Consider the following 13,578-nt stretch of genomic DNA (forward strand, 5'->3'; position numbering starts at 1 on the left):
AATAAAGATAGTGAGATTATAATGTTACACTATCGCCTTGGTCATCCTAGCTTTGTTTACCTTGCAAAATTGTTTCCCAAATTATTTATCAATAAAAATCCAGCATCTTATCACTGTGAAATTTGTCAGTTTGCAAAGCATACTCGAACAGTCTATCCTCAAATCCCATACAAACCTTCGACTGTTTTCTCTCTAGTACATAGTGATGTGTGGGGTCCCTCCCGGATAAAAAATATTTCTGGCACTCGATGGTTTGTGACATTCGTTGATGATCATACACGGGTAACATGGGTTTTCCTTATGAAAGAAAAGTCAGAGGTCGGACACATTTTTCAAACCTTCCATCTTATGGTTCAAAATCAATTCAATTCCAAAATTCAAGTCCTCAAGTCAGATAATGCAAGGAATACTTTACTAGTAGTCTCAGTACTTATCTTCAAAATCACGGCATTATCCACATAAGTTCTTGCGTTGACACCCCACAACAAAATGGGGTGGCTGAACGCAAGAATAGACATCTCTTGGAGGTTGCCCGGTGCCTTATGTTTTCCTCTAATGTTTCCAAACTATTTCTGGGGGGAAGCTATTCTCACAGCTACTTATTTGATTAACCGTATGCCATCCAGAGTGCTTACCTTTCAATCCCCACGTCAACTTTTCTTAAAACAATTTCCTCACACCCGTGTAGCCTCTTCTGATTTACCACTCAAAGTATTTGGTTGCACGGCATTCATTCATGTGTATCCTCAAAATCGTAGCAAATTTGCTCCTCGAGCGAATAAGTGCATTTTCCTAGGGTATTCTCCAACCCAAAAAGGGTACAAATGCTATTCTCCAACCAACAAAAGATTTTACACCACCATGGACGTCTCTTTCTTTGAACATGTATTCTTCTATCCCAAATCTCATGTTCAGGGGAGAGCATGAATGAACATCAAGTTTGGGAGTCTCTTCTTGAGGGTGTACCTTCTTTTCACTCAGAGTCATCAAATCCTTTTCAATTCGCGCCCACTGAGTTGTCCACACCCATACCGTCATCAGTCCAGCCATCTCCTATGACCATCCAGTCTCCCATGCCTATTCAACCTATAGCCCCACAACTTGCTAATGAGAACTTACAAGTTTACATCAGGAGGAGGAAAAGACAGGAATTAGAGCACGGATCACAGTCAACATGTGGCCAATATATTGACTCCAATTCAAGTCTTCCTGAAGAGAACATAGGTGAGGATAGGGCTGGAGAGGTGTTAATTCCCAGCATTGATGATTCTACTCTGCCGATTGCATTGAGGAAGGGTGTTAGGAGATGTACAGATCACCCAATTGGGAATTATGTTACATATGAAGGGCTATCACCATCTTACAGAGCATTTGCTACTTCTCTGATGATACTCAGGTTCCCAACACAATACAAGAGGCATTAAAAATTTCAGAATGGAAGAAGGCAGTACAAGATGAGATTGATGCACTTGAGAAGAATGGGACGTGGACTATCACAGATTTGCCGGTTGGGAAGAGGCCCGTGGGGTGCAAGTGGATTTTCACCATAAAATACAAAGCGGATGGATCAGTCGAGAGATTCAAGGCTCGTTTGGTAGCTAGAGGGTTTACGCAATCCTATGGGATAGACTATCAGAAGACTTTTGCTCCTGTTGCAAAACTGAACACTATCAGGATTCTTCTCTCATTGGCTGTCAATCAAGATTGGTGCTTGCAACAACTGGACATAAAAAATGCGTTTCTAAATGGTGACCTAGAAGAGGAAGTCTACATGGAAATACCACCTGGTTTCGAAGGAAGTATGGCAAAGAATCAGGTTTGCAAACTCCAAAAATCCTTGTACGGCCTTAAACAATCTCCCGAGCCTGGTTGATAGATTCACAAAAGCAGTCCTGAAGCTGGGCTACAAACAAGGTCAGGCTGATCATACTCTATTTGTCAAGAAGTCTCATGCCGGGAAAATGGCCATATTGATAGTCTATGTTGATGATATTATTCTATCTGGGAATGATATGGAGGAATTACAGAATTTGAAGAAGTATTTGTCAGAGGAGTTTGAAGTTAAAGACCTTGGAAATTTGAAATATTTCCTTGGTATGGAAGTGGCTAGATCAAGGAAGGGAATTGTAGTCTCTCAAAGAAAATACATACTCGATCTTCTTAAGGAGACCGGTATGCTTGGATGCAAACCAATTGATACTCCTATGGATAGTCAGAAGAAACTTGGTATCGAGAAAGAAAGTACACCGGTAGATAGGGGGAGATATCAGCGGCTCGTCGGGCGCTTGATTTATCTCTCACACACTCGGCCAGATATTGGCTTTGCAGTGAGTGCTGTAAGTCAATTCATGCACAGCCCACTGAGGAACACATGGAAGCAGTCTACAGGATTCTTAGATATTTAAAAATGACACCAGGGAAAGGTCTATTCTTCAGAAAGACAGAGAACCGTGACACTGAAGTATACTCAGATGCGGATTGGGCAGGAAACATCATTGACAGGCGGTCCACTTCTGGATATTGTTCTTTTGTTTGGGGAAATCTTGTTACCTGGAGGAGTAAGAAGCAATCAGTTGTAGCCAGAAGTAGTGCAGAAGCTGAGTACAGAGCTCTTGCACAGGGAATCTGTGAAGGGATTTGGATAAAAAGGGTTCTTAGTGAACTGGGGCAAACGAGTTCATCTCCAATTCTGATGATGTGTGATAATCAGGCAGCTATAAGCATAGCAAAGAACCCCGTGCATCATGACAGGACCAAGCACGTTGAGATTGACAGACACTTCATCACAGAGAAGGTGACTAGTGAGACGGTTAGATTGAACTATGTTCCTACCAAGCACCAAACCGCAGACATCCTCACCAAAGCTTTACCTAGGCCTAACTTTGAAGACTTAACTTGCAAGCTGGGATTATATGATATATATTCTCCAGCTTGAGGGGGAGTGTTGAAATTTGGCATTCAAAGTTAGGGTTTTTTAATTTAGGAAAGTATTTTAGGAATAAAGAAGGAGAGATCATTTAGGATGATTCAGTTTCCTAATTTTAGGAGAGAATCAAGCTAGATTGATTTTTTCTTATTCAATCAGTTGTGTATATATATGTGTATGGTGTGTACCTAAAGGATCAATAAAGGAATTCAGAAATTCTTCAAACTTCTATTCCAAAGTCTACCTGATTCATAAGATCATCTCATCATAAATGTGGCAAATTGTGTTTGGAGGACAATGTCAGTCTTTAATGATGGTGTGGCTACTACACTTAAGGAAGAATACAAACGCAAAAACAAGGAAGGTTGAATATGATCCTCTCAGCAAACCGAGGCTCTGATTATTTTTAGAGGAAAATCAAGAGAATGCGGTTCTAGTGGGAGTCACAACCAGTACATGTCAAAGTCTTAGGGTAAAAAGAAAGTTAAATGTTATTACTATGGAAAGCAAGGGCACGTGGAAAATGAGTATTAGCATTACAAAGGAGGGATCAAAAGAAACATGAAAGGGAAAGAATTTGTGTCATCAAATACTCAGAGTTGTGTAGCAAGTATTTCAGATGAAGACGACATCTTGTACAACGAGGTAACAACTGTTGCAGGAGGTAGAAAAAGATTTGTTGAAGGTTGGTTAATTGACTCAGCAGTAACATGGCACATGACTTCTCATAGAGAATAGTTTCACCAATATGAACCTATTTGAGGAGGATTAATGCATACGAGAGTAATGATTATGCCTTGAAGATTGCTGACATTGACTCCATCAAAGTAAAAATAAATGTTGGCATGATTCGCACCATTACGAAGGTACAACATGTGAAGGACTTAAAGAAGAATCTTCTATCAATGGGACAATTGAATGACCTTGGATATGAATTTCATGGTAAACGGGGAATCATGAAGGTTATCAAAGGTGCACTTATAGTGATGAAGGCAAAGAAGATTGCTACATGTTGTATAAGAGGACATATCAAGAGGTGGAAACTTTTGTTGCAAACTCTAGAGAAGAATTGGCAGAGATGTAGTATCATAAACTTGGTCACACATCATAAAAGGGCTTGAAAACCCTCTTAAATCAAAAGTTGCTTCTGAGACTCAAAATTGTAAGTCTACAATTCTATGATCATTATGTTATCAATAAGCAACATAGATTAAGATTGAGTAAATCTACAGTAAAAATTAAAGGCATTCTAGACTTAGTTCATTCTGATGTCTAGGAATTATCAATTACATCTCTTGGAGATGCAAACTATTTGGTATTGTTTGTAGATGATTATTTCTAAAGATGTTGGATATACCCCATCAAGAGAAAGTCAAATGTTTTTCTAGTATCTAAGCCTTTAAAGCACGAGGGAGCTTGAAATGGGAAAGAAAATTAAATGTTCGAGGACAAACAATGGAGGAGAATTTTGTATTCAGGAGTTTAATGCATTTTATAGTCAAGAGGGCATACAACGATAGAAAACTGTTGTTTACACTCCATGACGTAAATTGAGAGAGCAGAATTGTGGAATAATTTCATTTTCATTCTTCTCAGAAAACTACATTTGGTGTTAGCTTTATACAGAAAAATCCTAGCTATAGAAAAGGAAACTAATTACTAGGCTATATCAAATCCCATGATTTATGGGATACTTTAACAAAATAGGAAACTAACTAAATTAACCTAATTCTAGGAATTCTGGCTGTTACAAACAAACTCTCCTAAACTAGCATAATTACTATATAGCAAAATACAAGCCATTAATTTACAACCATAATTCACGTTTTCCCACACTCCACAACATAATAATGTAGTAGAGCGGACAAATAAAACTCTTCTAGAAAGAATGAAAGTTATGTTGAAGACTACAAGGCTGTCGAAAACATTCTAGGTTAAAGCAACCAAAACCACATGTTATATATAATTAATAGGTCTCCATTAACAGCAATTGAAATGAAGACACCTATGGAGATGTGGACCGGTAAGGTAACGAACTATTCCTCCCTATACATATTTAAGTGTCTTACTTATGTGATGTATAATGACCAAAAAAGAACAAAGTTGGATCCAAAATCTAGAAAATATATATTCTTGGGGTATGGTGATGGGGTAAGGGGTATTGCCTGTGGGATCCCACTGTCATAAAGGTTATGATCAACAAAGATGTCATCTTTGTAGAAGACATGCTACAAAGTGAAGAAGGAGATAACACAATAAAGAAAAATGCAGATACTATAAATTTCATTGGAAACAAACAATCAAACTAAGAACAATCAAAATTTTCTTAAGTAGTTCCAAAACACAATAAACAAGTACCAATCAAGTCTGAGACACCTAAAGTGTAACAGTTAATCCAAGAAAGAAGAGAACCTTCTTAGCACTCAAAGTTTGTTATGGGAACCAATGTTTCATACCGTCTCCTTACAAAAGATGGAGAGTATTCAAATTATCAAGAGACCACAAACAGTTCAGATTCATCTTTATGGATGGCAGCAATGCAAAAGGAAGTTGAAGCCTTACATAAGAACTAGACATGGAAACTTATGTCACTACCACCTAGAAGAAAAACTATTGGAAACAAGTAGATCTATAAGATCAAACGTGATAGCAATGACCAAGTGGAGCAATATTGTGCAAGGCTGATAGTTAAAGAATATGCTCATAAAGAAGGTGTTGATTTCAATGAGATATTTTCTGCAGTTTTTTGGCTTACATCAATTCAGATAGTCCTAACTATGTGTGCTAGATTTGATTTACACCTTAAGCAATTAAATGTGAAAATTGTGTTTCTTCATGGAGAGCTTAAAGAAAAAATTATATGCTCCAATTGGAAGATTTTAAAGAAAATGGGAAAGAGAACTTGTTTTGCAAGTTAACCAAATCTTTGTACGATCTAAAATAGGCATTGAGATGTTGGCATAAGAGATTTGATTCTTTTATTTCAAGCCTTGGGTACAACAAACTTAATTCAGACCATTATATATATTGCAAAAGGTTTGAGGGTGATGATTTTATCATCTTATTATTGTATGTGGATGATATGTTGGTTGCAAACTCTAACAAAGATCAAGTCTGAGAATTAAAGGCACAATTGATGAGGATATCTGAGATTAAGGATCTAGGACCAGTAAACAACATTCTAGGGATGCAAATTCACTGACGTAGACAAAGCATAAGATTTGGCTTTCACAGAAAAACTATTTGAAGAAAATTTTATGCCGCTTCAACATGCATAATTGTAATCCAATTTCTATCCTACTTTATGTGAATTACAAATTATCCTTAAATATGAGTCCTAGTAATTAAGGGAAATTAATGGAACTATCTTGAACACTATATGCATATGTTATTATGTTGGGAATCCCGGACTACTCCGTTCCCATACCCTGATTCTCGTAGGGTGCATGTATCTATCCTTAGGGATCTCTAAATCTAAAGTAGCAGAAAATAATGGCTTCAAAACCATTTTAGAATAAAGATCTAGAGATTTGAAATTCATACTTGGATCTGGATGTTCCCAAATCAATCTTCTCATAGTGAAGAACATGCCTAAATGCTTTGGAGGTCTCATACATCCAAAGTCTTCCACCCAATGACTCGAACCATGTCCATGGCACTTCAAAGAGTGGACTTTAGAGGGGTGGATGCCTAAACTCTCACTCTCTTTGGATCTGGAAGACAACAGTCAAAAGACCATTAGGAAACTCTAACCCTATAAAGGGGTATTTATAGGTTTCTCCTATTGGGTTAAGTCATATGGGTTTGAGTTACTTAATCTAACCTAAAAAAAGCCTTAATTAATTAATTAACCATACTAAGGCATTCAATTAATCAATTAGCCCAATTCAGAAACCTTATTCACTATCCCCCATGCAACCTTATGTAATTATCAAAACGCCCTTATGCACAAGAATGAACGAAAAGTCAATTCAACCCTCATAAATTATATCAACATGATATATGAACTCAGAGCGGAGACCAATGGGACCCATAGGAATGTCAATTCCCTCATAATCAAACTCTAAAGTTGATTCAACATCTCATTACCGATAATCAACTGCACTTCAATAACCTATGTAAATAACAACAAAACAAAGCTCGAGTCTATGACCTACTATCCACTACATGCAAACTTCTTATGAATTGGTGTCTGTAATCCAACAAGGTAGTGCTATCGCCTATCAAGATTACAATTACCTCTCAAATCCTTGAGTTACAAGTCTCACTTATTATGTGATCAAATAACATGATCATATGTCCTTTGGATCACCCAATGGGACACGCTATCTCAAACCCATGAGATATCATGGTGTTCCTATTGAGAATTCTTATTGCCACCAGCTTCCATCAACAGTGACTCAATCCTTAGAGATATATGACTGCTTTAGGGTTTCAAACATAGGTCAAGATCTCCTATTGATTTCAACACAATCTCAATATCCTTTCAAGGTTGAGAGTCCATGTAATATAGTAGTTTATGACAACTGATAGTCTTACATGATAACTCACCGTAGGTCTTGTCCAATATGCATCACATTCACTAGTGTACTCACCATGGGAAACCCATCCCAACAGTCAAGACAAGTCATCCCTCCAATTAGGAGGTAGTGCACTACAATCTCCATTGGATTGCCCAAATTTATGAATTGATTGTAGACAACTTATCTACTTGTAAGGAATCCATGACTTGTATCCTCTGTATAACTCTTAATGCACCCAAGTCATGTACAATGTAAGAAATACGGATTGAATGTTCAAATTAATGTCAATGCGTAAAAGGAATTGCAAGGGGATAGTCAAGTCTAACTTTGTTACATCATGTCTTGTTTTTAGGGGCTCAATCCCAATATCGTCTACAGTGGGTAGCTTAATTTTGCTATGATTTGTACAAGACCAGACATTGCACAAGCAGCGGGAGCGGTAAGTCAGTTCATAGCAAATCCAGGGAGAAAGCATTGTAATATAGTTAGGAGGCTCCTTGGATACATCAAGGGAACCACAAATGCTACCTTATGTTTGGAGGATCAAAATTCATCGTCAAAGACTATATTAATTCAAACTTTGCAGGTGATCCCGATAAGAGAAAATCTACTCTGGGCTATGTGTTCACACTTACAGGAAGAGCTATGAGTTGGGTTTCAAAACTCCAAATTGTTGTGGCTTTATCGATAACAAAAGTAAAGTACATGGTAGCTACACAAGCTTGCAAGGCAGCTATCTAAATCAAAAAGGTTATTAAAAGTGCTTGGACACAAACAAAAGAAGATTTCTCTATTCTATGACAAATAGAGTGCCTTACACATTGTAAGAAATCCAATTTTTCATTCAAGGACTAAGCAAATAAGAGTTCAATATTACTTTGTTCAAGAAGTGGTGGAAGAAGGAACCATGAATATACAAAAGATTCATATGAAGGACAATCTAACGAATGTCTTGACAAAACCAATTAATACTAATCAATTCAACTAGTGTAGATCCTCTTATGGCTTGACAGTAATGTAAGCAACATGACTTTAAGCGGGAAAATGTTAAGGTTGAAGTTGGTTAAGAGACAAAAATTGGGGAGCTTCCTTGTGTTATAAATAAAGGTCTCCATCCTTCTATGAGCTTTTATATTTTCTCCCTCTAATTGAGAGAGAGGTTATAATTTTGTCTTCATAGTGAATATTTTTTCAGTCTTACTCCATGAAAGTTTCCCTCATAATTAGAAGGGTTTTACCATATAAGTACTTTTGTCCATTGTTTTATTTATTTGCTCTATTTTCTTTTTATTATTTTATTTTCAAATTATTGTTGCGAGTATCATTTCATAACAAGGTGTTCATGAAAGAGAGTTGAAAATATACAAAGAATCCTATGAGAATAATCTCAAATCAACTTCAACATATATCTTTCCAAACTTTATAACAATACCCATAATTTTGGGCACCATCCATAATTCTCATAATTTCTTTCCTTATTTTTCTCTAATAGAAAGTTTTCGATATTGAGGTTGAATCTTATCTTTGTTAGATAGTTTGAAAGAGGCCAATAGTCTTTGACGATTGTGAAGTAGAGGGGAATTTGGAAGTGGCAATTGCCTAAGCAAGTTCAAGGGGCTTAGTTTCTTAAAAAAATATAAGTACCTTAAGCAATAGATTAGAGACCAACTTGCAACACTTGGAGCATTGACTGTTTGGATGGGTAGGGAGAGAACTGTGCAACAAATGTTCTAGCCAAGAAAGAAGTTCAAATGCAAGAATCTTTCATAAAGAACTATATTCCCTTTTGATTTGCTTTGGCTAGATAGTGTACCTTCATAAAGAACTATGTTCCCATTTGATGTGGTGTGGCTAGCTATTTTATCTCCATTCATTGGGTGTGTTCAGTGGTTATATGGTTGTTATATGTTTTCACAAAGAACTGTGTTCCTGTATATGGCTTACCCCATTGAATATATGAACAAACAGAACTCTAGTATTTCAGATTTTAGACATGATGCCAGTAAAGTGTGCATAGAATTGATGTTTATTTGTTCTTTCCAGCAGGATATGAAAAAATAAGTCAAGGCAAAGCTTGACCATATAGGCAATCTAAGGATTATTTGGAAATGCCCATGAAATTGAGGAGTTCGCGCATTAGAAGGGCATGTCAACATGGCATCCTTTTTTCTTTATCTGTAAAATGAATATCCTAGAATAGAAAAGGGAAGGGGTTGACCCATTTACATGTAAGTGACAAAACAAGTAGCACAAAGATCCATCCAACACATGGAAAAGAAAGCAATCCAAACAGCCAAGGAAGTTCAAATATCGAAAATGCTCCAAGAAGTGCCCCATAAAAGAAACAGATGCAAAGACCATTAGATTGAAAGGAACATAATCTGACATCATTAGAATACTATTTACCGTCTTTTCATTACTAGTTTGTATCTCAGCATCCTGTCCAGTAATCTTTGATACTTGTCCATCAATCCAAACCAATGCCGAGTCTTCAACCCAAACATGAGAACCAACAGTGATCTTCACTGAAGTGCCCTGCAGCAGTAGGTAATTCCAGAAGACACAGTTCTTAAATGTGAATGCATTTCTAAAAATAAAATGAGATAGCAAAATTTTGATACTCAAATGCAAATGCTTGCATAATTGACAATTTTCACAATATTTGTGTGTGCATGCATGCACAAATGTCTAGTAGGTAAGAACCTCACCTGAAGTTTCTATTAGCATCTAAATATACAAACCATAAATCCTATGTATTGTTCTAAGTTTCTATCAAAATCCATGCATGTAACTATGTCTAGAGAAGTATAGATATTCTATGCCTAGAGATATATAGATATTCTAACTGATGTTCAAAACTGTCAAGATGTTTACTGACATGGCCAGATATCAATATATATATATATATATATATATATATATATATAAGTGTGTGTGTGTGTGTGTGATAGGTAAGAAGCTCACCTGAAGTTTCATATATTAGCCTCAAAATTTACAAACCAAAAATCTTATGTGGTGTTCTAAGTTTCTATCAAAATACCATGCATGTAACTATGTCTAGAGATGTATAGATATTTGAACTGATATTTGAAAACGTTAAAATGTTTATTAAAATGCTGAGACATCTAAGAATATCAGTAGTATCTTTGATATTATCAACATATTCACTATTATTAACATCTATGGAATACAGCCCAACATCAGGTTGAGTATTTGAGATGTATATCATTACAACCACTAATTCCTATTGCATTATTTGGTTAAGCTTGCTGTATGTAGTGTTCATTCCTTGCTCTAGGAAAAGTCCAGTTGGTGTCAATGCAAGCACCATATCCAAAATTATTCTCTGCATCAACCTTGTCCCTAGTTTCAAATTTTTTCACATTCTTCACCATTCAAAATTAGCAAAACATCATTGATTTCTTCTTTAAATGCGATTATGCTTCCTTCATTACTGATTTGATTATTTCTCTCTTTAAGTTGTTGAAAGTAAATTCAAAATATAAATGTCCATTAGTGTTCTTAAATTTCTTTATATGGTCATATTCTGAAATAATTCACAGTTGCTATAGCTAAGATCGATTAATTAAAATTTGGAAAGCACTTTCAGTTTCATTTTTAAGAAAAAGCTTTAGAATTTTTTACTGAGACTAAAAAAAATATACGATGGAATTTTACTTGCAACTGTATTGCATATGCTTGTCATTGAGCATATTTATCGACTAAAAATGGCATGGTGGTTATATGTGACTTCTGTTTTGAAATCCTTTTTTATGATTAGTGGAATTTCTTGCAGAATAGAGCAGAAAATACAAGTGGGAGGAAGAGAATTCATTCAAAGTTATCAACCTTCAAAACAAGGAAGAAAAAAACAAACAGAAAAAGATAAACTACAAGAATTGACAACAAATCTGTCGCGGCATAACATCACCCATTTAATCTTATAAAGTGAGGATCCTTTTCTCACTAGGAGCACACAGGACTTAGCAGATATTGTAGACTAATTCATAAAAGAGGCAGCATCCAAAGCTTTAGCACAGTAAAAAAGATATGCAAAGTGAAAAATATATTTTTCCACTGGTTCCCAAGTTTTATCGAAAATTTGGGGTCTTGACATACCTATTAACATGTTTATATCCTCAAAATGAGTGAAGATCTTCCCCTAGTTCATGATCTTGGACCAAACACATGATCTCATCTCTTCTGACTAATCCTGATAAAAAAACACATCTATCTGTTTTTCTGGCTGCTAGATTCCTCATAAAACTAACAATGCTCCTAGTTTTCTCTTCTATAATACAGGCGGCACACTGACATGTCAATACCCATAGAAGCCTAACTCTCTGAAAGCCGGCTAGTCCTCACCTTCATTTCTTGAACCATCAAATGTCTTGATCAATTATAATCATATACTTCTTCAGTAATTCTCTAAGTGTTTGTGTGTAGTACATTTTAAAAATTCCACCCTAAGTTTACGAAATTTCCAGTATATTTCCCTAAAAGTTAATAAGGCAGAAGAAAATTCAAAGAACATACACCAAAATTAAATAAAATTTGCTAATATGTAGTCCATGTGGAATTCGAGAACAAAAAACCAAGGCTATAAGCTGAAAACACTCAAATAAAATGAAGAATAAAATGTAAATCTATACTGAAACACCAAATACCATTTCAATTTTCAACGGAAAGCCCGCTACATTGAATTTTTCTTCTTCCATCACCAACTCGAACAATTCCAGCAGTTGGTCCAAACCGGTGCGAAACTCCCATCTTTTGGAAGAATCAGTAACTCGGAATCGAACCCCGAAAATGAAATTCCGGAACAAGTTATTAATGCGATGGTTTTGATAAGCTGATCGCGGTAGAAGAATTTTGTGAAGAACTGATCGAAGATGAAGATGGTTGTAGTTGTGGTTGATTTGGTCTGTGGACGTGACATTGTTCGAAAACCCTTCAAATTCGCCATTTTCTCAGGGAATTTGTGTGGTTCTCTCTCTACTTTCTCTGGTTTCTCGCTCTCTCTCTCTGTTTTGGCGGGGAGTGAAAAAACTCTGCAGGGAGTCGTTGATAGTGGGTTATACACCTAATTACATAAGGTGAGAATATGTGTTTTCTTTCTCCAAATAATTTGATTCCAATAATATCCAAATTATAAAAAATAAAAATAAAAATGAAAATGAAAACCATATACAGAATAAATTGAGAAAATATTAAGGCTTTATTTGGAAACTATTTTTTAAGAACAATTCCAAAATAAAATAACAATAAAACATATTTGACAACTAAAATGTGTTTTTCATTAAAATATAATGTTTTCATATAACAATTTTTTAGTTGGTTTTGATTATTTTTCACTTATATTTTTATGATGTTTTAAAAATTAATTATATAAACATGTAAAATAATTAAAAATAAAGTATTAGATATAAAATTATTTTTAAAATATATTAAAAATAGATTAAAAATATTTCAGGTTCCTAAATAAATTTTTACTTTACAAAACATAAAATAATAATTTTTTTTCGAAAACAATTACCAAGTAGGATCTACCATTTGTGGAAGGTGTTCTTTCGTAAAAAGGCCTTCTTGCTATAAATTTTTAAAATATTTTTAAGCATTATTCTATTAAAATATAATTTGGATTTTATGTATAACTTATCTTTAAAAAAAAATATATGTTGAATATAAAAATTGAATTATTTACTATAAAATTTGAATTTGTTTTTTCAAAAAAGACAATTTTAAATATATCAAAATAAAATAATTAGTCAAAAAGTATTGTATTTTTGTAATTATTTTTTTAATATTGGACTATTAATGTCAATAAATTTCTTGACATTGACTTAAGTTCTCCATCTTAGCGCATGTTCCACGTTGCCCATAGTAGGCATTTTGACAAAAATCCATTTAAAAAAAATATTTATCAAAATAAGTCAATTTTAAAATTATTTTCAAACCCACAACCTCAATTAAAATTTGTATTTTTAAAAATCATTTTTTCAAAAGACAATTTCGAAATTTAATCAAATTTATCTTGACCCAAACCCAAAATTAAAGAGATACTTTAAGAAAACTAATTGTAATAGTTGACACTATACTTTAAAAATCAAATTAAATTTAGCATTTTGA

The 13,578-nt window shown here is 34.8% G+C and overlaps 1 protein-coding gene across 2 annotated transcripts in view; it reads right to left on the bottom strand.

Moving 5' to 3' along the window:
* Positions 1–12,475, bottom strand: part of LOC117919391 (myosin-11-like) — a 50,903-nt gene extending 38,428 nt beyond the window's left edge. For both annotated transcript variants that reach the window (XM_034836574.1, XM_034836576.1), the window contains exons 1-2: positions 12,117–12,475; positions 9,856–9,984 (exon numbers count right to left, since the gene is read on the bottom strand). In XM_034836574.1, coding sequence (XP_034692465.1) covers positions 9,856–9,984; positions 12,117–12,167 — 180 coding nt within the window. In that variant the 5' untranslated portion in view covers positions 12,168–12,475. The remainder of the gene's footprint in view (positions 1–9,855; positions 9,985–12,116) is intronic.
* Between the last annotated feature and the right edge of the window lie 1,103 nt (positions 12,476–13,578).

Source organism: Vitis riparia, chromosome 7, assembly GCF_004353265.1.
Source record: "Vitis riparia cultivar Riparia Gloire de Montpellier isolate 1030 chromosome 7, EGFV_Vit.rip_1.0, whole genome shotgun sequence".
Classification (NCBI taxonomy): Eukaryota; Viridiplantae; Streptophyta; class Magnoliopsida; order Vitales; family Vitaceae; genus Vitis; species Vitis riparia.